The following is a 25,860-nucleotide window of genomic DNA, read 5'->3' as shown; positions in this document are numbered from 1 at the left end:
AAGAGCTGCAGGTGACTTACACGTTTATTAGAGAGTGAGAAGAACTGAGCTAGTGTGTACGTTCCCAAGACCAGTTGATCACTGAGTCATTCAAGAACCTTCAGCCCAGGCAACAGTACTTCTCAAGAGTCCCCCAGGTGATTCTATGGGCAGGCACATTTTGGAAAGCCAACGACTGTAATCGAACGCTTCATTAAAAAAAAAATTAAAACTTACCATATACTACAAAGGAAATTTATTTTCATATAAGGAAAAATGTTGAAATGATAAAGTAAATAAATAAAAATCACCCATAATCTTGTCAGCCATAGATAAGTGCTGTAAAGTGTCGAACATCTTTGTTTCTATGTATGTGGGCAGATTTAAATGGAATCATAATGCACACATTATTTATAACCTGTGCTTTTCACTTAATGTATTTTGACCATTTTTATATCATAAAATGTTTTTATACATCATCTTTAATGTACACATACTTTCTTATTTACCATAATTTTTTAACCAGTCACCTATTATTGTGCAGGTAGATTATTTTCAGCTTCTTGTTATTATAAAAAATGATGCCGTGAACATCTTTATTATTAAACATTTGGGCAATTCCTTATTTTCCCATAGAATAAGGGCAACAGGTGAAATTACAGAGTACATCGAATGCTTTAAGACTCTGATTCACATCACCAACATCCATCCAGAATTTGTACTCCTGTGATCCTTTGCTCTCACCAACCCTTAAACTCTCACTGCAAAGCCAAGGATTAGGAAATGACTTGTCCAAGGTGATCAAGTGGCAGATCCAGTACTAAAAGCCACCTTGGCTAAGTCCTTCTTCTAAGATCCAGGCCATGTTGCTCAGGGATGCTGAGATGGCCGGAAGTCCTGCCATCTCATCAATCTGCTTCTCCTTACCTGCTTCCCAAAATGTCCCTCAGTGTCACTCTCTCCTGCTCTGAGCCCTGCTTCCTCATTCCTACCTTTCTCCTATTTCCTCTTCTTTTCTGCTTTCTTATCTTTTCTCTTCTCTTTCCCTTCTTCCTTGGTGAGAGAATCAGCCCTAGCCATCCTTGCTTTTACTTTTCTGGGCTATTCTCCAAGTCCTACCACCCTCATGCCCTGATTGGCTCTGGGTTTCTTTCCATGCTGGATTCTGGAATGGCCTTTCTGAAGGTGGTCATTTCAGGGAAACGCTCTAGGGACGGATAATCCAACCGGAATGAGTGGAGCCACGTGCAGCTCTGTGGTTTAGGGTCTGTACAGGAACACTGGCTTCAGTTTTTAGATCATTCCTCCTCAAAAACGCAAGTCTGTGTATCTCAAACCTGTGCTGTTTTCCATCTGGAACAGAACAGGGGAGTGTGCATGGTCTCTCACAGATCACAGTCTTGGCAAAGCGATCCAGTCCCCAGAACGACACTCTCTAACTGCAGAGAGACCCCGTCCTGGCTGCAGGTGGGAGGTTCCTCCTAGTAGCGGAGGAAGCAGGGGGAGGTGGTGACTCTAAGGCCAGGCTGGGAGTGGGACAGGATGTCAGTCAGGTTCTTCCTTAAACTGTGAGGCTAGAGAACACCCCACCCCAGTCTGAGCCCCAGGAAGGGCTCCTGGCTGAACTCTTTGGGAAACCTGTCATCCTGTTTCCCAGAACCGGCGGCACCAGTGCACAGTCAAGCTCACACCCCTGCCAGCTCGACTCGGGTGGCCCCAAATGAGGGAGACTCAGAGCTGCCTGGAGCTTGCTGGGCTGAGGAGCCCTTGGTGGGTTCTGGTAGATAAGCACCTAGTGAGAACTTTCCACCCTGTGATTGGGTAATTTGGCTCCTTGGGATGTCTGCTCCCTAGCTCCACCCCCTTCTTTCTCTGACAGCCCCCCCCCTTTTTTAAATTACAGCCATTCTTTTAAAAAAAAATTTCATTGAAATATAGTTGACTTACAATGTTGTGTTAGTTTCAGGTGTACAACAAAGTGATTCTTTTTTAGATTCTTTTCCATTATAGGTTATTACAAGATATTGAGTATAGTTCCCTGTCCTATACAGTAGGTCCTTGTTGGTTATCCATCTGTTTTATATATATTAGTGTGTATATCTTAATCCCAAACTCCTAATTTATGCCCCTCCTTTCCCCTTTGGTAACCGTAAGTTTGTTTTCCATGTTTGTGAGTCTATTTCTGTTTTGTAAATAAGTTCACTTTTAACATTTTTTAATATTCCACATATAAGTGATATTATATGATATTTGTCTTTCTCCGTCTGGCTTATTTCACTTAGTATAATCTCTGGGTCCATCCATGGTGCTGCAAATGGCATTATTTCATTATTTTTTATGGCTGAGTAATATTCCATCATGTATATATGCCACATCTTCTTTATCCATTCATCCTCTGACGGCCCTTTTTTTCCTTCCCTCTCAGCAAGGACCAGTCACCCCTGATTGCAGGAATGTGCTCCCTCCCCATGGCAAAATACTACATGTAAGTCTTCCTGGAGTCTTCCTTTTCCTAATCAGGGTGTCTGGAGATGACAGAGGAAGAGGAAAGAGGGCTGAATCAGTCTCCTTCTCACCCCAGAAATCTCAAGTGCCCCATAATTAAGCTTAATCATCATCATAATCACAAAAGCTTTCTTTCCTGAACTTCTACAAGATGCCAGCCATTCTACTGCCCTGCCTCCATCCTGAGAAATCTACAAAGGGGGCATTACTAAGCCCATTTTATAGATTTGGAAACTGAGGCTCAAATAGGTTATAAAGTACCTAATGTCACACAGCGCCAGGACTCAGACTCTAGGTTCTCTGTGCTGCTCCGGCCTCCATTCTCTAAAAGCTCAGAGATAACTTTGAATCTCAGTGACAGCATCTTTGTATGTTAGCCTCTGTGGCCTCTATTCCCAGTCTGGGCTTCCAACTCTTACCTGCGTTTTATCTCACTTGACATTTGAGTCTTTACTTTTAGTTTACCACTTTATTGTCTGTGATTTTTGTTGTAGATTATCTCAAGCTCTTCGAGGAATGAGTTAAGGCATGATAAAAATAAAATAGGATTGACACCTGGGATGCATTTCCTCAGCTCCTCCATGGGCCCATCCTATCCTAGACATGGGGCGCCGGTCAGGGCCTTGGGAAGGTACAGCGTAGCTGGGAAGACAAGACACAAGTGCATGGACCACGCAGATGACAAAACAGATGTCAACTCTCTGGGGTATCTAGCCTGGGTTCTGGTCTCTGAACAGAATATTGCTGGCAGCTAAGTTATCCACAGTTCTTGGTTGTCCAGGTTGGAGGGAGAAGGCCAGCTGGCAAACCCAGGCTCTTTTCAGATCTTCATTTTTATTGTACAGGGGAACCTGCTTTAAACACATACAGTCATTGGCTAAGGGTATTATAATTAGCTGTTACTGAGAGAGAAGAATCTCCTGGAAGTGTGGTGTTGGCCAGGAGGTTCTGCTCTTGAATATAAGGAGGGCTCCCCAGGCCTGAGAGCAGCTGATGACCATGTCTGAAACCAACCAGCCATGGGCTAATAGCGTGGGCGTGGCTTTGAGGCTGCACAGCCTCACCACGGTTCCTTCTCAGCCTCCCTGGCATGAGTCTACCCTCCCAGGCTGATCGTCAGAACCACAGGCAATCCCAGGGCCAGCTCCCTGCTGACCACCTGTATTTGGCATCCATAGCCCCGCCCCGCCCAGCCCAGCCCTTACACACTCACCGGAGCAGGGTGGCCAGGCTGGCATGCTTACCATCACATCGGACTTTTTTCCCCCCTCATTTGTGGATTTTCTTCTATAAAAAGCCTTTAAAATATCTGAAAAACAAACCACACGTTATTATATACTCAATTAATCCCTTTACTGAAGAGAATAAACATATGAAAAATTGGGTGGGCCCAGAAAATCTGGGAGAAGTCTCACCACATCCCAGAGACATCGGAACCTCGTTAGGAAATTTCTCAGGGGAGGCATGGAAAAGGGCTGGAGCGTCAGGAAAACTCTACCCTTCAGTGGGAAGACGCAGGCTCCGGTCACCACCCTGAGGGCCTGACAGGGGCCAAGCTTGGTAGAGACAGAGGTGGACTGGGAGGACTTCCTTCGCCTAAGGCTGACCTGGTCTTTGTTTTGTTTTGTTTTTTGCGTTATGCGGGCCTCTCACTGTTGTGGCCTCTCCCGTTGCGGAGCACAGGCTCCGGACGAGCAGGCTCAGCGGCCATGACTCACGGGCCCAGCCGCTCCGCGGCACGTGGGATCTTCCCGGACCGGGGCACAAACCCGTGTCCCCTGCATCGGCAGGTGGACTCTCAACCACTGCGCCACCAGGGAAGCCCCTGACCTGGTCTGGACATGCTCTTGGGTGGAGTAGCACCCCTACTTCTCACCTGAAGAAGGAGAAGAGGCCCTAGTTCTCCATGCTGTCCTTCAGAGTGTGGGGTGGGAGGGCCGTGGGGCTCAGGGGTGCCTGAAGGGCGCGGGCCACCAGCACTGCCTCCTGTTTCAGAATTAAGGACGCAGATCAGAAGGCTCTGTGCACGAGAGACCGCCACCTCTTGGTGGGGGATCCCGCAGCAGACAACTGCCGTGCAGGAGCATCTGGGGCCTCGACGCCCTGGGACTCACCCAAGCTCCGTCTACCCCAAGCTCTCCCTTTCCTACTGAAGGGTCAGGACCCCTGTAGGAGTCCCAGCTCACCCTGCAGCGTGCATGCAGGGGTGCGGCCAGCTGTGCCCTGGCCCAGCTCCTTCCTGTTCGAGCTTGTGATCTGGGGTCCCCTCATCTCCTGGCTCTCTTTTCTCCTCCCCCCGCCCCACCCCAGAGATGATCTGCATACTCCCCAACAGAGGTCTGGGCCACACCAGTTTCCCCGTCTTCCTGGGGATCCAGGGAGGCAGTCATTGCCTGGCATGTGTGGAGGCAGGGGAGGGGCCTTCCCTGCAGCTGGAGGTGAGAGACCGCACCCTGTTTTGGGGGCCCCTGCAGACCTGGCCTGGCCTCCAGGGCGCTCTGGCTTCTCTGTGCTCCTCTGTGGATTCTGGCCAGGTCCACACATCCCTCCTGCTAAGGTTTCCACCATCTTTCCCTGCACCCAGCACCCAGACCCTTGCCTCCAGAACCTTCAGAGGGCAATTCCCTGGGGAAAGAGCCACCGTCTCAGGTCCCTTGTTGGCCAAGCCCCAGAAGCCTCGAGGGCTGACACGCAATCAGCAATCTTATCCAACAGCCGCCTTCAGGCTGGAGGCTGCTTCCTGACCTGACTGGTTTCTCTGTGGCTCAGCTGAGCCCCAAGAGCCTGTACGACTCACCAAGGAGAGTGAGCCCTCAGCCTGCACGGAGCTCTACTTTGAACAGAGTCGGTAGAGAGGCAGGAAGCTGGGTTCCGGCCTGGTGCCCCCAAACCAAGCTCATTCTGCTCAGGGTCTGTGGGAGGCAGAAGAATCATGCCCCCCAAAGATGTCCACATCCTGGTCGCAGAACCTGTGAATGTTACCTTACACGGCAGAAGGGACTTCACAAATGTGATTAAGGCTGATCTATCCTGTAGTATCCCAGTGGGCCCAAGGTAATCAAACACCAGGGTCCTCCTATGAGGGAGGCGGGAGGCTGAGAGTCAGAGGGAGACTGGAAGATGCTATACCGCTTACTTTGAAGATGGAGGAAGGGGCTGTGAGCCAAGGAATGCAGGTGGTCCCTAGAAGCTGGAAAAGGGCAGGGAATGGGTTCTCCCGTAGAGCCTCCAGAAGGAGCACAGCCATGCCAACAACTTGACTTGAGCCCAGTGAAAACCATTTCAGACTTCTGACCTCCAGAACTGTAAAATAATAAATTTATGTTGTTCTAAGCCATTGCATTTGTGGTAACTTGTTACAGCAGCTGTAGGAAACTGACACGGGGAGTGAGTGGGCCTCTGTGTGCACTATTCAATGCAAAGGGACTGGATAACTTGGTGAGTCCTTCTTGGAAGCCTGGCCATGGCTTCTCCTCTGGCCCCTCTGCTCCAGAGCTTCTAGAAACAACCGAGAAACTCCAGGCAGAACCCAGCTCTCCTCCTCTGTCCATGGACAATGTCTTGGGCTGCTTACAATTTCAGTTTTAGTTCAGGTTACGATTTTTCTATCAGATACTTCTCAACGAATCAGTCATCCAACCGACTGACCGGTACCATTAGTTGCCTGCTAATGTTGATGTGTGAGGACCAAGCAGGAGCAGTGATGGAAAGGCAGTGAGCTTGGACTGGACGTACTGAGTTTAAGGTTACTGTGGAACTGATGAGTTGAGTTGACTGTTTACAGCTGGGAATATAGGGCTGGCCCTCCACTGAGAGTTTGTAGTTAAAACTGACACTCATCCTCAGAGCCCCAAATCCCTCTCCATTTCGTAGAGGATCCACAGTCAAACAAGCTAGAGCAGAGAGCCCGTGGTATCAGGGCTCAGAGGGGTGTACTGCTGGTTCTCTTCCTCTTGTACAACCACTCAGCATCTGTCCAACATGTACTGTGGGCCAGGACATTTAAGAACAGTGTATCTTCACCCTCACAGCGACCCTGCAAGGCAAGTATTCTTACCTGCATTTGACAGGTAAAGAGACTAGACTAAAGGAAGTGACATACGTAACCCGCTGAAGGTCACATAGGCTGTACATGTACATCTGGTCCATTTGACGCCAACATCGTTCCGCAAATTTTTATTCCACTCTTATTCTAGGAGCAACAAAACTTAGCTTCCTTGGAGCTGATAATTGAGTGGAAGAAACACTAAACAAGCAAATTCACAAACAAGAAAACAAACAAGGGCAATTTACATGAGAGAGGGTGAGGGCGGTAGGTATCCAATGGTAACATTAGAGAGGGTGGTCAGGGGAGGTGACCCTGACTTTTTGGAGGAGGTGACGTTTGAGCTGAGGCTGAAGGGCAGGAGGCAGTGGGATAGAAAGTGATGCAGGAGAGAAATAGCAAACGCACAGACCTGAGACAGAAGGGGCTAATTGTGTCTGAATAGCAGTGGAAGGCTGGGGGGCTGGACCCTGGAGAGGGTTAGGAGGTGGGCAAGAGAAACAGGGGCTGGATCATGAGGGCATCTTGAAGGCAAATAAAGGTTTCTATTTATTTTTAAGTGAAAATGGATGCTATGGGAAGATTTTAAGCAGAGGAGAGACATACTGAGCTTTATGGCTCTGATAAATTTAGATTCTTTCCCTACCTCTCCATGGCCTTCATGTGCCCCATTATTTTATCACCTGGCGATGACATCCTAACTATGTATTTATGTGCCGGGACTACTCTGTGCTTTTTGAGGGGGTGTAGTTCAATTTTGGGTCACCAGTGCCCAGGACAGCTGCTGGTACATTGAAGGTGATGAGTAAGTGCAAATTCTGGAACAAATTAATGGATGATCACTTGGTTCTCGTTAGACATTCAGGATACGGTGTGAGGACATCTATGGCAGCAAGGTAAACGGACGCCACTGTAGCATGGAGGTGCAGCTGGTGGAGAGGGCTGGACGGGTCTTCACAAAGGAAAGGGCATTTAATCTCGGCCTCAAAGAAAAAGTAGTTTCAGGGCAGAGGATGTGTGGATGGGCATTTCTAAGCAGAGGGAGCAACTAAGGAAGGTGTGATGGAGGAGAGCTCCCAGCACACTTGGGGCGTGATGAGTCATCCACGTGCAGGGACCCGAGGCTTGTGGCGGAGGAGTTGCCAAAAATTAAGATGGGAAGATATGTGGGGCCTGACTGTAGATGCCTGGTGAAGGAGTGAAGGAGGAAGCCTGGAGGAATCATCCAAGTATTTCAAGGAGGACCCAGATTTTAAGCCTGGGCCCCTGAGGTCAACACTGGACCAATCCATCTGCTTCTAGGGCTTCTGCTCATCCCAGCTTTCTCTTTGCCCTACCTCTTGCCCCACCTGCCTTCTGTTAGGCTCTGCCCTGGGATCAGCTTCGATGTTGTGGTTCCATGGTTGGCCTGACCCCTGCTTCATCTTTCCACATCAGCTTATCTACCTCCTTCACCGGTGGTAACTCAACTTGACCCCGCTTGGAGCAGGGCCAGGAGTGGGAGGAGACCTGGGTATGCCTGGGTGGGTGGCAGGCACATTTCACAAGAGAAGGGCCAGCAAAGATGAGTTGAACATGTTCTCTATTTAAGTAGAAACACATTTGGAGCTTTAATATATGTCAGTTCTATATGAATGCTTCGGAGAGGAAGAGGATACAAGAGATTTAGAAGACACGGTCCTTACCCTTTAAAGACATATGGTGTGGGTGGGGACACCAGACATTATGAACAAAAGCCAACATCTATTGACTGCTTCCTATGGAATGACTAGTAAACACTCCAAACATTACTCAGGGAGCCTTGGGTTGAAATTCTGCAGGGCTCAGGTAGAAATAATGATGGGATGCTGCTATTATAATTATTATTAATAATAATAATGATATCAGCTTCTGATAGACACCCCTCCCAAGTCTTATCCCTGAAATTCTTCCTCCTTCCTTGTGACCATGCCAAAGGCTTCTTTCCACAACCAACCCATCAGAGCTGTATTATGTAAATTCCTGGGAGAGGCACACTTTAGGTCACGTCCACTATTTACATCTCAGAGTGAACTGAACTGGCAGGTCCTGAGCCAGAAACCAGTAAACAAGTGAGTAGAACACAGTGTGGTAACCTCTCCTTCAGGCAGCACCAGGGAGCTGGACTACTGAGTGGTCCCATCCCAGGGGGTCAGGAAAGGATTTAGAGGAGATGGTGTAGGCATGGGGGCCAGCCAGGTGAGGGGCAGGGGGAGGTGTGGGGCAGGCAAAGGAGACAACCATATACGGGCTTGAAGGAAGTCTTGAGTGTAGCTGTGTGTGTTAGTGTGGTTAGTGTGTGTGTGTGTGCATGTGCACATATGTGTGTGCACATGTGTGTATGGTGTGCATGTATGCATGCATGAACCTGTGTCTGCATGTGTGTGTATGTGTGTTGACAAAAAGCTCCAGATATAGCTAGTGACTAATGCATAGAGGAACTTGTTTTTATTCTGAGAAGATCTGAAGCAACTTTATACAAAAGGGTGATGTGTTCAGGGTCTCCTGAAACCTGTGTGTCCTAAGTCACATGGATTGAAAATCTATCACACTTCCTTTGTGACCCAAATTTTCATCTTGTGATCCCAAGCCCACACTATAGCCCCTATATTACTATAGTCTCCACAAACAAGTGCTAAAAACATCACACACAGGAAGCAACCTAAATGTCCATCAACAGAGGAATGGATAAAGAAGATGTGGTACATAGATACAGTGGAATATTACTCAGCCATAAAAAAGAAAAAAATAATGCCATTTGCAGCACCATGAATGGACCTAGAGATTGTCATAGTGAGTGAAGTAAGTCAGACACATGTCACATATTATACGATATCGTTTATGTGTGGAATCTTAAAAAATAAAGGGTACAAATGAACTTACTTACAAAACAGAAGTAGAGTCATGGATGTAGAAAACGAACTTATGGTTACCAGGGGATAAGGGGGAGGGAGGGATAAATTGGGAGATTGGGACTGACATATACACACTACTATATATAAAATAGATAACTAACAAGAACCTGCTGTATAGCACAGGGAATGCTACTCAATACTCTGTAATGCCTATATGGGAAAAGAATCTAAAAAAAAAAAAAAGAGTGGATAAAGGCATATGTATAACTGATTCACTTTGCTGTACGCCTGAAACTAACACAACGTTGTAAATCAACTATACTCCAATAAAAATTAAAAAAAACACAACAACAAACATCACACACAGAACTACACAGGCTACACAACACATGGAAGTTCTGGGGAAGTCTAAACCCAGATTCAGGGAGGGAAATAGTAAAAGTAAAGAAGAACACTCTAATGGAAACCAAAATTTCCTGGATACCATTGGGCCCATTCACCTGTGCGCAATAAAATCAATTTATTGGCACCAGGTTGTGGTCAAGGAAAGTGCAGCATTTATTGCCGGGCGCCAAGCAAGGAGTACAGGTGGCTAATGCTCAGAAGGCCTGAACTCCCAATGGCTTTCAGGGAAAGGTTTTTAAAGACAGGGTGAGGGAGAGTGTTGCAGGGTACGTGATCAGCTCGTGGACATTCTTCCGACTGGTTGATGGTGAGGTAATTGGGAGTCAGCATCATCAACCTTTTGGTTCCAACCAGTCTGGGGTCTATGTGCTTGTGGGCAGCATACAGTTAATTTCTTCCACCTGGTGGGGGTTTCAGTATCTGCAAAACAGCTCAAAGGACATGACTCAGAATATTATATATAGCCCTTGAGGAGAAACTAAATGTCCTTAACTTCATTTAATGGCTAAACTATTATTATTTTGTCTTGCTCGACTGTTTTCCTTTGTTTCTGCATTTTCTCACTTCTCTGATTAAATTTATTCTTTGGAACTTGAGGAAGACCTAGGAAGCTAAAGTATTCCTAAAAAACAAGAGGCAAGCAGAGGACACTGGAGGGGGGGGTCTGTCCAGGGAAGTCTCCACAGGGTCCTGCTCAGTTATACCATTCTACTACAATTTGCAACCATTTCATAAATGATCATGACAGAAGTGAACATGACGAGCATAGACAGAAAAGTTAATGTCTTAGAAGCACTAGCATTTGAGTTATTTGACTACATTTCCGGTTGGATTTTACATTTGTGTAATTAAAAGTGTTTGCTAGTGATTCAACCAAAACAAAAAGTCTATCTATGCCCAAAGTAAATTCCAATCTTGGCCCCCTCAATAGGCACAGACTCTGAGCAATCCAGGATCTACATCCCATGGGCCCATTTCTCAGGCTGGGAGCCTGCAGTGGGGCCTCTGGGCTGCAGGTGGCGACAAAGATCAATTTCCCTGCACTGCCTTTTGGGTCCGGTGCTGTGTGAGCAATTAAATTAATCCGGTATTTGGTATCCACTGTGTGTCAGTCCCTCTCCCTGTGACAGAGATGCTGCCGTGAGTCATCCTCTCCTACACTCATCCCCTCTGACTCCCTTGGGACACCCTTGCCCAGACTCTGTTCATAGAATTAGAGTGACAGAGGAGGCTGGCCGTCTGGAGTTTCAGCACAGCCTCTTTTATACTGGACTGTTTCCTGCAGACGTTTTCTGAGGCCCCATCACTCATAGAACCCGAGACGTGCAAAATAGCACAGTCACGTGAGTCTGTCTGCTCAGAAGACTGCAGACTTGGGTACCTCCAAGATATGTATTTTCCAGACTGGTTCCAGGGAACACTATTCCAATGAATGTTCATGGGTTTATGGGGAAAATGCATTATTGTGACAGTTAATGTATGTGTCACCTTGGCTGAATTAAGGGATGCCTGGAGAGTTGGTTAAACATTATTTCTGGGTGTGTCTGTGAGAGCGTTTCTAGAAGAGATTAACTTTTGAATCAGTAGAATGAGTAAAGGAGATGGCTGTCACCAATGTGGGTGGGCATCATCCAATCCACTGAGGCTAAGAATCGAACAAAAATGCCAAGGAAGGGTGAATTTGCTCTCTCTTTTCTTGAGCTGGGATGTTCATCTTCCCTTGCCCTTGAACATTGGAGCTCCTGATTCTAGGGCCTTTGGAGTCCATGATTTGTACCAGCAGTGCCCCCTGCCACCATAGCCCCCTTGGTTCTCAGGCCTTTGGACTCAAATTAAATTATACCGCAAGCTTTCCTGGTCCTCCAGCAGATTGACTGTGGGACTTCTTGGCTTCCATAACTGTGTGAGGAGATATATATATATATATATATATATATATATATATATATATATATACACACACACACACACACACACACATATATATACACACACATATATGTATATGTGTGTGTGTGTATATATATATATATATATGGAGAGCCCTAATACAGTTATCTCTGATCTATTCTCCTATATGCTTCTCCCTGTTTACTCTGCTTCAGCCACATCAAACTCCTCACTGTTTTCCAGAGACAAATGCTCCAGGCCTGATACCACCCCAGGGCCTTTGCACTAGCCTTCTGTCTGGAAGTCTCACTTCCTCAATGAAGGCTCCTCTGATCACTTCATTTATAACTGCAACATGGACCCCTCTCTGAATCTCAGCTCTCCTGAGTCCCCTATTGTACTATCACATTCTAACACAACTATGATTTATTATTTATTTATTATTCTGTTGACAAAAAATTAATCAGTAGTCAATCTAAAAAAGAAATGGAAAATTTTACTTGAGCCAACCTGAGGATTATAACCCAACAGACAGTCTTCCAGAAAGCTCTGAGGACTGTTCCAACCATCAGAGGTCACAGCACAGTGATACACATTTTTGAGATAAAGGGTTACACGTCACTGACAGTTTACACAATCCAGATCTGCACGTACAAAGCAACTAGTGGGTCATCATGACCCCTTATGAGATTGAGAAGGAATGTTATCTCCTAAGGAGGTCTGGTTAATGCAGATGCACAATGCACACTAAAGGGGAGGGAGGAGGCCTAAATGGGCAGAGGAAAATGTTATGTTAAAAGTTTTCTTGTCTTGCCATAAAATATGAATTTTATTTCATCAGTCCTTCTTCCCTTCTCCTTCCACTGGAATGCAAGTTCCACAGGACGGAGGTTTTTGCCCATTTTGTTCATTTATATTTTACGAGCACTTAGAAGTTGTTATGACATGCGTCAGACACTCATCAACATTTGCTGAACAGCTATGGGAATAAATGCACAAGTAAGTTGGGGAACTATTGGTTAGTCAGGTCACCATGGGCAGCAGTCCCAGAAAACTCCAATAATAGTCCCCAAATGGTCTGATTTGGAGGTCAGGCTTGTCAGGAAGCCTGACAAGATTTGTCAGGAAGGACTGTGGCAGTGGGAGGGAGTAGTGGAGAAGGGTCTAGTTTCCAGAAGGAGAGCTGGTGGGGGTGGATGGGGCCTCAGGACTCCCAGACAATGTCTGAAGCCCTTTGCATGGTGTCTCAGTTAGCTCTTGCTGTGTAACAACCAATTCCAAACTTACCAACTTAAAACAACAATTTATTATTTTTCATGATTCTGTGTGTTGTCCCCAGCAATATTTATTATGATAAAGGTACTTATGCTATTCTTCTGATGTTTCCTTCTTTTTTTTCCCCTCCTTCCCTTCCTTCCATGTGTATGTACTGAATCCTACTTTACACTGTGTGTGAGGAGATACATGTAAGGATTGACGTCCTAGTGTAGGAGAACAAAATTTACCACTCCCAAATGTCTTTTTGGCATGTGGATTATTTTGAGCTGAAAACAATCAAGGCCAAAAAGATTCTAGAAGAAACTTTGACCTTCCCCCAACTGCCTAAAGGAATGTAGGTAAAGGACCTGTTCCAGGAAGGGAGCTGTCATCATAGATAACTATAGTATGAACTAGGTGTGTAGACAGGGAGGAACCTAGCAAAGTTTGTTAAAATTCCTCTCTGTTTCCCATTGTCTCTGCAGGGCCAGCAAACATTTACCAAACATTTGCTTTTCCATTTCCATGTTAATTGCCTTTCTCGCCTTTGAAGCCCCAAACCACTCTCCACCCCTCAACATCCTCTTTCGTCTTTAGCTGAAGATGGTATTTAAGGTGAGGGTTTTGGCTATTTTGGTGAGTTACACAGGTTTCCTGGGTCTCTCCCATGTCTACATGTTGTTAAACTTTTGTTTGATTTTCTCCTCTTAATCTGTCTCATGTCAATTTAATTCTTAGACCAGCCAGAAGAACCTAGAAGGGTAGAGGAAAATTTCTTCCTCCCCAACACGAGCCTTCTCAAATTCTTACTTCCTTCTTGCTCTCCAAAGCCCTGAATTCAGTGTCGAGCACACAGTGAGAGCTTAATCAATGGCTTTGAATGATTCTAAGCAAACTGCAGATGCAAAGAACATTTTCACCGATATCCTCAAGAGTAGTCTGACCCTCATCCAAGACTATGTCCCCTTCACATTGTACAACTCTGAGGATGCCGTTCACATTGTAGACAATTTGGATTTGTTTACTATGTTAAATTATAACTTGCCCTCAGAGCACCAGAGGGTCTCAAATGCTCTTGACCACTTACATCAGGGTCAGCTAGTGAAAAATGATTCCCGGGTCCCCACCTCCAACTGGCTGATACAAAACTATGCGGTTGAGGTATTTCTGAATTTCTAGGAAGCCTCTAGTTGATTCTTAGGAAGACTCTAAGGATCCCCAACGTATACCGAATTTCCTTCAGCATCAACTCCACAGATATTAGATCCCAGTCAGAGTACACGACACTCTGTATGTGTATGTTTCCATGACCAAAAAGGAATAACTAAAACAGGAAGTTGAGAATCAAAACATAAATCTCCTGTACAAAAATATGTGCCTCACATGTGACCCAATATGTCATTTTATGCTCTGTCATGGAAGATGGAAAATCATCCTCATTAGGAGAGGCTGCTCATCGTTCATTACTTCCCCATATGCCCTGCGAGAGAGGGGAAGGGGGTGATCAGCATGGAAATTCAGGCAAGCCTGGTTAGGAGAATTCACTAGAATAGACTCCACTGGGGCAGGAGGTGCTTCGCCCGGGCAGGGGCATAGTTTTTGGGTGACGGTTCAAGGCTGATGTTACATCCTTTCCTGTTCTGGAGGTCGGGGGTCTCTCTTTACTGTGTTGTCCTTGGGTAAACTTTTGCTGTACCTTGTAGGTGGTACTTCCTAGGCCTGGCCAACCGCTTAACCAAAGGGATGGTAACTCCCACCCAGAAGGTATCCTGACAAGGGTGTGGCAGAGCCCATTCTTCCTCACCCCCAATACTCTGCAGGCAGCAGGTGAATGCTTGTTCCTTTGTCAACATTCTTATTATATGGCGCCAGACTGTGAGCTCCTAAGGGACAGAGACTTTGACACTTTCATTTCCATATGCTCATAAATGAGTACAAAGATGCTGGAGTCACCTCATACAGTTATGTATCTTTTACCCCTCGGCTCTAGGGCACATCACCCACATTTCCATATCACAGTCTATAATATTTATTATGACAACGTTATGGCCGTTGGCAATAAACTGCCTTGTACCAAAAAAAAAAAAAAGTCTTTCTAATGACTTTCCAGCTGATGAGAATAAAATCAGGAAAGGAAACCTTCTGCTAATTCACTCCAAGGAGCCACCAATGGCTGGAGCAAAGGGTACAAAGAAAGAGGAAGAGGAAAAGATGTGGCTTAGAGGAAAATAGGGTCCAGATCATGAACTTCATTGTGGCATGCTAAAAGCCTGGTTTCCAACAGGAGGTCCCTGCAGATGACCTCAAGCAGGGTAATGACATGATCAGATTTGCCTCCTAAAATTAGTGCTTCTGGCTGCTGGCTGGGGAATGGATGTTGGCACAGCCTCTCACATGGTTTTTCCTTGCTCCAGCCTTGCTCTCCTCCAATCCAGTTGAGAGATGAGTGTCGAATGATTGTTGCAGGGGATTTGAGAGAAGTCAATGGATTTAAGGAAAAGGAAGAAGGTAGGGTCAATAGATTTGGGTGATTTATTGAATGCAGAATGAGATTGACCACCAGATTTCTAGTTTTGGTGTCTATTAATGAACGTTTCTACTGATGGGTGGTGATTCCATTTACCGACAAAAGGGAGAATGGAAGAGAAGGTGGCAGTCTGGGTAGAAAGAGAATAAGATCTGCTTTTGACTATGTTGAATTTTGAGGTGTCTATAGACATCCAGATAGAGGTGTGAAGTGGGCAGATCTGGAGTTTGGGAGAGGAATTTGGAATGGAGATATAAATTTCAGAGTTTTTGGCATAAAGAAGATAATGGAACTGAGGGGGTGAATGAAATAGGGAGAGAGATTAGTTTAAAAGAGAAGATGATCAGGACAGAAAGATATGTGAGAATCAGGCAGAAGATTCAGAGGCTTCTGGAGGCTTAGGAGAGGACTTCAGAGGTAGAAGGAGGACAATGAGACATGGAGTATTGATGTCTAGAGAAAAGAGGGTTCGAGGTGAGAATCAACAGCATCAAACTAACAGCACATCAAGTCTGGTCAAGTTTGAAAAGTGTCCATTGGGTCTAGGAGCTAAGACACCCTGGAGAGCTTTCAGGAAGAGAGCTGTGCAAAAGTGAAAATGAAGGGTCTTCAAGAGTGAGTGGAGGGTGAGAAAGAGGAGGCAGTGGGTAGAGATAATTTTTTCAATAAATTTGGTTGTGAAGGGGGAGAGAGAGGTATGGGTGTAGCTAGAGGGAGACATGGGTCTAATGGAAGAAAATTTCAAGATGTGACAGGTTTAAACAAGTGTAAAAACTGATAGGAAGAAGTTAATGAAGAAGGACAGGCTGAAAAAAACAGGGTGGGTATGCAGTACAGGTTCCTGGGTATGGGCATGGGCTCTGGAGAAAATCCATCTCACTTTAAATTTCTACTCTGCTCTTTCTCATCTGAGTAAATTGAATGAAATAGACATACTCAAGTTCCTTTTAAAATTATAAATGTCTCAGAGTCATACGCTTTTATCTTTCCATAATGCATCTAAAACAAAAGTGCCAATGACCTTCTTCAGTCTTAACAAGAAATCTTTTAGATCTTTATACCATTTAAGGATCTGGAAATGCTTTTTCAGCATTATTTCTGAGGCAACTGTTTCATTTATCTCTTATTGTGAAATAAACCATCCTGAAACTTAGTGGCTTAAAGGAGAAAAAAGGAGACAATGTTTATTCTGCTGTGAGTCTGCAACTGAGCAGGGCTCAGGGGGGAACCTCTTGTTTCTTATCCACCCAGTATCAGCTGAGGGAGCTCAGAGGGTGGGAGCATCTCCATCATGCTGGGACCTCAGTGGGGCTGTTGCCCAAAACACCTTTGCATGTCCTCTCCATGCTGGTTGGGCTTCCTCACAACATGGTGCCTGGATTCCAAGAGTGACTACCTTGGGGAAGAGTCAGGCAGAGGCTGTATAACTTTTGATGACTGGCTTTGGGAGTCATTCAGCATCACTTCTACCACATTCTATTGATTAGAAATGAATCACTAATGTCAGCCCACATTCAAAGGAAGGAAAATTAGACTACCTCTTAATGAGAAAAATCCCAAGGAATATGTTGGCATGTTTCAAAACAACAGCAACACATTACCAATTAAAATAACACAAAGAAAGAGGAAGAGGCAAAGAAGTCTTTTTCTGGCTTGCTTTTTTGGGACATAACAACTTCTGAAGGCTTCAGTGTCGTATAAGACCCTTTTGTTCAAATACTACTTGCAAGGGCATATTTATTTTAACTAAGAACAGAAAAGTTGGAGATAGTCATGAATAGTCATACAGCTCATAATGACAGAAAAAAAAGTGATAGTCTTGTGACTGTTCTCAATTTAATGTTTCTCAACATGGATTCTTTGAATTAGTTTATGATGCAGAACAATTCTCTCTCCCATGGAATTTTATTTAGTGTTGGTGGAATAAGGAGCATAAAGTGTTTTTCTCCCACCATGGGTAAACTTGGACTAGTTAAGGGGGTGTATACTAATAGTATCCACCACATCATAGCCTTTTGGAAGAGGATTGGGTAAGCTAATGCCACAAGCCATTAGCATGGGGCCAGGCACATAGGGTGTCACTAAATGATGGAGAATTACTGATGAGGTGAGGACCTTGAGGAGGCTAAATGGGATGGTACCCAAAGCAAAAGTATAGGGACTGGCCTTGGATAAGAGTGAGACTCCTGCTTCTGTTGGATGAGAGGAGAGAAGAAAAGAGTAAAGAAAGATTCAACAGGTTTTAAAGTGGGCTGATGGGCAGTTGAGAAAGTCTTCTGTCATTTTGCTTCTGTTACTTTGCTGTAAGTGAGAGTTGAGGAGGTAGGGTAGCGTACTGCCAAAAGTGGGGATGATTTCCTGTGGAGAGGGGACAGCCATCAAGTTACAGAGACACTGAAGGGTTGCTAAAGCAACCATAAAGGTCAGTTGGTTTTGGTCATCAACGTGCAATGGGATCCATGTTCTCTTGAGGTGCTCACTGACTTTGGTGCAGGATCTGAGAGGGAAGATATTGGACAGATCCAGAACTTTGTCAGGCAGTGCAGTGAGAGGGCAGAGGGGCCAGGCAGCGGGGAATAGCGACAAAAGACTGTCAAGTGAGGGGCTGGAAGGAAGTGAAGACAGGAGGAAACGATGGAGCCAAGTTGAGTCGGTCAAAGGATTAGAGATCTCTGGTGGCTGAAATATGCAAACAGTGGGGAAGCTGGAGAGAGTGAGGAACAGAGGGAGAAGGAGAGGAGGGAGGCAGAAACAGGCCATAAAAATGGTCTGTTGTGGTCAGAGAACAAGATGTTTGAACATTTGAGCTATGAAGAGGTTAAGAGTGATGGTAAGGCACAGGGTGTGACTCTGGGGGTGTATGGAACAGAAAGTAGAGGAGGAAGTGACTGGGTGATAAAGTCAAGGGGTTGAGAGGCCATGGGGTTGGTCATCCAAATGGGCGTCAAGGTCAAAGAGGTTTAGGACAAAGAGGAGGGCTTGGTTCCAGGTGCCAAATGTGTAATAAGTGGAGGGGGCTGACCAAGTCGGTAGCTGAAAGCTACAAAGAGAGGCACAGGATGGCATAACCATCAAAGGACTGGGGTTTTTGTCTGTTTGGGTGGGTTGTTCATTTTACAGTGTTGCTGATGTCCTATTGTGATGTCGGTGGAGAGGTGACCCGATGTTGGCCCCAACTTCCTGGCTGGGAAATATCTGTGTGTAGAGGCATGAGTTCTTTCTCCTTGAGAAAGCTTCAGGGAAAGCATGGTCTTCAGAGGACAGCCAGGTTTCAGCCAAGGCAAGAATTGGGGGAATATTTAGAAAGAGATAAAAGAGATAGAGTCATTCATTTAAAAAGTAACTGTTGAGGACCTGCTTTGCATATGATCCTGTTGGAGGTGTTAGAATGTATTAAGGAATTTACATTCCAGTGGCAAGAAATGGAGAAGAAACACAAAGCAAATACATACTGAATATAATTTTGGTTAGAGATACAAGCTGTAAAGAAAAAAAAAAAATAGGGCTATTAGATGGAGAGTAAAAGGTGTGCAGAGGAAGTGGGGATTTATTTGTCGCAAACTGTGTGTCTCTAAAGGGAATGGAGGGTTTAGTGGGAGTTGTGTCAATGCTAAACCCAGATCCATTTTATTGGATTAATGCTTGCTAGAATAAGTAGCTTTGCTGAATAGCAGATGGAAGAAAGCACAGTAGGGTGTGCCAACCATCACTGTAGGATATGAGATTTTGCAAAATAACTGTCAGGGTTTTCACAGAAATTATTTCCCATGTGGCCTCCTGGAGACGTTCTGACCAGTACGTGACCTCCCCTCCCTGCTTGACCTCAAGGCCAGTGACAGACACTTGCAATCCCTGTCCATGGCTCCCATGGGTCATCAAACTGTGGGGCTTGGAGGCAGCCTCTAGGGCAGTCTCAGTTTGCACGCAGCTCAGGAAGCGATGGAGCAAAGGGTAGTGACTAACATTTCAGACATGACACTTACTGAAGCTTAGAGGAGACAGTTTTAGGGCAAAGAAAAGGAAGTTTTACTTTACTAGGCGTTGGTAAATATAGGAGATTTACTTTCTGGATCAATCTCTAAATAAGGTCAAAGGAAGACCAGGAACAATACCTAGGGGATAGAGCTGTAACTTATTGGTAATGGGAACTGGGGACTTTGGGGAGGGTGCCCTCCATCCAGGTGACCCAAGAGCATCCGCCCTGGTCTCCTGTGATCCTGTCTGGTGCCCTGATTTGCCAGGGTATTGGAAATGTCACTCAGGCCCAGATCGGTACCCCCATCCTTGCCTGATTTTCCTTTTTCGTGAATCTTACAGTCTTATATTTCCTGATTCCCTCTTCACCTGTGCCTCTCCTTGAGATCACAGGGAAGGTATATTTTTCTGGTTAGTTAAAGCCCTTCCTTTTTAAAATGACTAAATTAACACATTATTGATTTATTTATTCCAACTTTTTGAGCTCTTACTCTTTTAAGGTACTATTGTAGAAAAGAGAATTGAAGACAAAAATGTTAGAGTTCATAATCTAACAGAGAGAACAGATCAGTTTTTAGATGACATTACAAAATAATAAGTGCTACAGGGAACTATATTCAATATCCTGTGATAAATCATAATGAAAAGAATATGAAAAGGAACATATATATATATGTATATATGTATAACTGAATCACTTTGCTGTACAGCAGAAACTAACACAACATTGTAAATCAACTATACTTCAATAAAATAAATTAAAAAAATAATAATAAGTGATGAAATGCTGGTATGCTCTTTATGCTACACTTTCTCTTTCAGGCATCTCTTGGACTTCAACCATCACTTATAGAGCTTTTTCTCTAGTTCAGTCTTCTAAATTCCAGGTGTGTAAGTCCAGCTGCCAACTGGACACCTCCATTTGGTGTCTCATCCACATGCAAACGCTACACAACTTAAGTTGAATTAACCATCTCTCTCCACTACCCTCAGAAACAATCTGTTCCTCCTTCTTCTTGTATCTTCTTTCTCAATAAAAGGTTCTAGTGTCCCCCTGTTATCTAAGCCCCCAAATAAGATATCCTTGATCTCTATTGTCCTTCCAAATTCAAGAGTCACGTCCTTCATTCAGTAGTCACTAAGTCCTAGTGAATTTACCTCCTAAACATTTCCAGGGCCTTCGGTCCATCTTGATGGTCATCATCATAGTTCAGACCCTTGTCTCAGCATCCTTGAGTTACCTGAGGCAACTTCCCTACCAGCCTCCTGACCACAGCTGGCCTTGTTCTACACCTTGGTCCACACTGCTACATCTGGATGGTGTGGTACCTTTTCTTCAGTGGCTCCCATATGCTTTTAGCACAGACAAGATCCCTCATGTTCTGGGCCCTGCAAATCCCCCAGCTCATCTCTCAGCTGCCCTCCCAGCTCTCTGCACACGCAACAGGTTATGGCCCTTGTGAGCCTCTCACGGGTCCTCCAGGACACTATTCTCGCTCACAAGATGTCTTTGCACAGGCTGCTCCTTCTGTTTAGAAAATCATTCCTCTTCCACTTCCTCGGCTAATATTACTCATACTTTGGGACTCAGCTAAGGACTCAACCCTTCAGGGAAACAATGTATAGCCCTATGGCCAGATTAAACATCCCTTTTCTATGGTCCAGTGAGACCCTGGATCACCCCCATCATAGCACTTGCCAAACTACTTTTTAATTGTGAGCCTCTTCAGTGAATCTGTAAGCAACCTAAGGGCAGGAGCTGTGCCCTATGAGTTTTTGAATCTTCAGTGACTGTCTTGTAGTAAGTGCTTCATAAATGGGTGATAAATGAGGAAATGAAAGAAGAGAAAGAATGAATGAAAGGAAGAGAGAGAGGAAAGAAGAACAAACAAAAGGATGAACAAAAGAAAGAAGGAAGAAAGGAAGGATGAAAGAAAGAAAGAAAGAAAGAAAGAAAGAAAGAAAGAAAGAAAGAAAGAAAGAAAGAAAGAAAGAAAGAAAGAAAGAAAGAAAAAAGAAAGAAAGAGGGACTTCCCTAGTGGCGCAGTGGTTAAGACTTCACACTCCCAAGCTCCCAATGCAGGGGCCCCAGGCTCAATCCCTGGTCAGGGAACTAGATCCCACATGCATGCTGCAACTAAGAGTTTGCATGTTGCAACTAAGGAGCCGGTGAGCTGCGACTAAGGAGCCCACCTGGTGCAACTTAATAAATAAATAAGGGGGCTTCCCTGGTGGTGCAGTGGTTGAGAATCTGCCTGCTAATGCAGGGGACATGGGTTCGAGCCCTGGTCCGGGAGGATGCCACATGCCACGGAGCAACTAGGCCCGTGAGCCATAACTACTGAGCCTGCGCGTCTGGAGCCTGTGCTCCGCAACAAGAGAGGCCGCGACAGTGAGAGGCCCACGCACCGCGATGAAGGGTGGCCCCCGCTTGCCACAACTAGAGAAAGCCCTCGTGCAGAAACCAAGACCCAACACAGCAAATATAAATAAATAAATTAATAAACTCCTACCCCCAACATCTTAAAAAATAAATAAATAAATAAGAAAGCAAGAAAGCTAGAAAGACAGAAAAGGATGGCAAGGAGGAGCAGGAACTAAACCATACTGGAAATAGGAAGTGAAGGTTTCAAGGAAGAGGTGATGTTTGAGCCAAGTGTTGAAGTAAAAGTAGAATTTATCTAGGCAGAGTTAGGGCAAGAAGAATGTTAGACAGAGCCAAGAACACATGCTAAGGCAAAGAGGCGAGGAAGATGGTGGACTGTTGATTTATTTGGCAGGGTTCAGCTGCAGGTAACAGAAAATACTGCAGCTGATTCGATCAGGAAATGTTTTCATATGAAGAACTGGGGACTTACAGAATCAGCTGGAGGACTAAAGGAATGACCTTTGCATGAGGCATCCAGGAATCATCCCTGGGGGAACATTCCAGAACTGGCTTGCTGGGAGCACCAGCGTCTCTGCCACAGTCAAGAAGATGCTATCACAACTCCTGGCTCCAACTCACACCACTTGAGCCCAGTGCAGGGGTCAGGAGGCAGTTGCCATGGCTGTCGACTCCAGAAACACAGGGGCTCACCCGTGACCTGGAGACCAGAAAGCCACCCACGGAAGCATGCCTGGCTTGCTGAAATCTGCAGTGAGAGAATGGATGACTCGCCCCAAATAATGCATTCTAAATTTGGGTCTCCCGTGGAGGTGTCTGGCAGACTTGACATCACAGGGAGTCTGAGAGATGTGTTTTCAGCTTTCCAGGCCCTGCAAGGACAAGCTGGAAGGAGGCTAAAAGATGAGGCCCAAGAGCCAGGCTACCATGTGCACGGCCCCTTCCCGTGCCTACAGACTCATAGTAACCAGATGTGGTCCACGCACGACTTTGGAGAGAAGGCAAAGCTCTACGCAGGGCAGTGACCTCCCACTCCCTTCCCCCGCTCCGACTGTGCAGGCTTTGCAGGGCCTTATGCCCACAGTAGAAAGTTGAACCAAAGCTCTCGTGTTCTTCTCCATTGAAGCCCATGCTCCTTCCTGGGTCTCCACCTTGTAGCTTGGAGCCCAGTTTAGCATAGCATGTGTGGGGCTTGTGCTCGTGTGGTGGCAGACTCACAGTGACAAGTCTGATATCCTCTTACTGGGGGTGCAGTCAGCAGAGCGGAAAGGGGTGGGCAGAAGTCTTGCCCCACCATGAACTCTACTCTGCAATAGCTCTGTGACTGTGGGCAAATTACTTTGACATTCCAGATCTCATCCAGTGCTTCGTTTCGTCAAGATGCTCACCCATAAAGGAGGGATTAGAATAGCAGCTGCTGCCACCACTGCCATGGATAACAAGGCTTTCTTTTTAAAAAAAGTTTTATTGAAGTGTAATTGATTTACAATGTTGTGTTAGTTTGTGCTGTACAGCAAAGTGAATCGGTTATGCACATACATATATCCACTCTTTTTTTAGATTCTTTTCCCATATAGGTCATTACAGGGGATTGAGTAGAGTTCCCTGTGCTGTACAGTAGGTCCTTATTAGTTATCTATTTTATATACAGTTGTGTGTATATGTCCATCCTAATCTCCCAATTTATCCCTCCCTTCCACCTTTGCCCCCTGGTAACCATAAGTGTGTTTTTTACATCTGTGACTCTATTTATGTTTTGTAAATAAGTTCATTTGTACCATTTTTTAGATTCCACATATAAACGATATCATATGATACTTACACTGAGCGAAGTACCAATGCTTTCTGTGTCTTTGCGTCACTCCCTCAAATTCAAAGTTCTCAGTCGGAGCACCCAGCCGGCCCCTATTTAGTCATGTGCCCATCCCTCACTGTCCTGGGAAGAGGAAAGGAGTATTTGGTTCTTTCAAATTATGAAATGGAAAGCAAAACCCAGACACTTCCTACCCAGACAAGATTGGTGGGGGATTTATCCCCAGTGGGAAGCATGTTTAGTTGGTGGATAGAAAACAAAAAAGTAGCTATACCACAGATGCATTTTTAAAATAGGAATTATCTATTTTACCCTCCTCCTCCACTGATATCCTTAAAATCACAAGTTAAATGTGAAAGCTGTATTTGTTTCTATCACATCTGAGAATAAACACATAATTGTACTATTGATATATAAAAATATATTCTGAGAGGGACTTCCCTGGTGGTCCAGTGGTTAAGAATCCACCTTCTAACCTAGAAAAATGGTACAGATGAACCAGTTTGCAGGGCAGAAATAGAGACACAGATGTAGAGAACAAACGTATGGACACCAAGGGGGGAAAGCGGCCGGGGGAGTGGTGGTGGTGGGATGAATTGGGCGATTGGGATTGACATGTATATGCTAATATGTATATAATAGATAACAAATAAGAAAAAAAAAAAAGAAAGTTCTTCCTAAAAACAAAAAAACCCCACCCACCTTCCAATGCAGGGGACACGGGTTTGATCCCTGGTCAGGGAACTAAGATCCCTCACGCTGCGGGGCAACTAAGCCCGCGCACTCTAGAGCTGGCGCATCACAACGGAAGATCCCACGTGCCACAGCAAAAGATCTCGAGTGCCGCAACTAACACCCGTCCCAGCCAAATGAATATTAAAAAAGTTGAGATTAAAAAATTTATATATATATATACATACATATGTGTATATATATACACATATGTATGTATATATATACACATATATACGTATATATATATAAATTCTGAGATCTAAAATTGTCTCATGGATGGCCAGTGAGAGCTGTCATGCATTTAGTGACCCCAAATGTCTGCATGGCAGGTGGAGTGTTGATAATAATAGTGTGAGAAGCCAATCATTGTTGACAGGTCCGTCTTTATCAGCCGGGATCTATGGGAAAAGTAATGGAAAGGGACTCAGACTAGCGGAAATAGAAAAGTAATGTATTGAAAAAATTATCAGGGAGTTTCCAGAAGTGACAGGAAGGTTGGAGAACGGGCTCAGAAAACGAGCAGAAATCAAGGGAGGCTCTTTTTCTGCAGGCATGGGGGTGGGGTGGGAAATATGGAGGAAAAAAGAGCGAAGAAAGGATAGAGAGAAACGCCACTCACAGAGGAGGGAGCATTCTCATGCGGCATTCTGTTCTTTCTTTAAAGCTGGAGATAGTCTGTGGTTAGATGCATCCATATTCACACCACCAGGGGCTAGTTGAGTCCTGTTTCAGGAGAAGCAGAAAATGCCAGGATGTAGTACCAGGACAGAAGCCTGTCAAGCCAAGGGCTGGATATGGTGGAAGACGGAAGAAGTGGGTCTTGGTCTTATTATCGATGAAGTTGGCCTAATGGCTGACCTTGAAGGTGCTGTGTCGAGCACATTACCTTGGGACACCTCACATCAGCACTTTCAGAACCCATCTGTGTTTTCAGCCCACTCAAGATGGCTGTTCTCTTGCTCTCTGAACATCCCCTGCCCAACCAGTGCCTGTTTCACGCTCACCCGTGTACCTGTGTGCTTACACCAGGCCCCAGCTAGTGACAGTTTATCAAAGGGGTGGTGAGGGGCGTGCCCCTCTACTGGTTTCCCTGGTAAGTAATGAGCTAACTTGATGTCAGTTCCCCTATAACTGGCCATCTCCCCATCCCCGTGGGAGCAAAGACTGCCACAGTGTCCTGCCTGCTGTCTGCCACATATGGTGGGGTGTAGCCCCAGGACCTTGCTTCAGACGTGTAAGATTCCTCCCATCCATTAAACCATTGATGTCTCTGTTGCTGACTCCGGGCTCTTTCTTCCGTCTTGAAGCTGGGCAAGCACAGGAGTTGTAGGCCTGTGGGGTGCAGCCCAACACCATCCTACAAACGAAGAAACAGAGGCTCAGAGAAGTTAGGTCACTTGCCTCGGTTGGTAAGTTTTGTAGACTAGGTTCCAGTTCAGACCTTCCTGACCCAAAGCCCGTATTTGTCAT

The 25,860-nt window shown here is 45.3% G+C and overlaps 1 protein-coding gene across 1 annotated transcript; it reads left to right on the top strand.

The window, feature by feature from the left end:
* Positions 1-2,432: 2,432 nt before the first annotated feature.
* Positions 2,433-22,867, top strand: IL1F10 (interleukin 1 family member 10; the record flags this gene model as incomplete). Its single annotated transcript, XM_082672767.1, has 4 exons — positions 2,433-2,464; positions 4,480-4,559; positions 4,795-4,922; positions 22,799-22,867. The coding sequence occupies 4 exons, from the start codon at positions 2,433-2,435 to the stop codon at positions 22,865-22,867; spliced, it is 309 nt and encodes a 102-aa protein (XP_082528893.1).
* Between the last annotated feature and the right edge of the window lie 2,993 nt (positions 22,868-25,860).

Source organism: Grampus griseus (assembly GCF_964374135.1).
Source record: "Grampus griseus genome assembly, chromosome: 15".
NCBI classification, from domain to species: Eukaryota; Metazoa; Chordata; class Mammalia; order Artiodactyla; family Delphinidae; genus Grampus; species Grampus griseus.
Note: the sequence above shows the minus strand (reverse complement) of the source record. Positions and strands in the feature narration are given on the sequence as shown.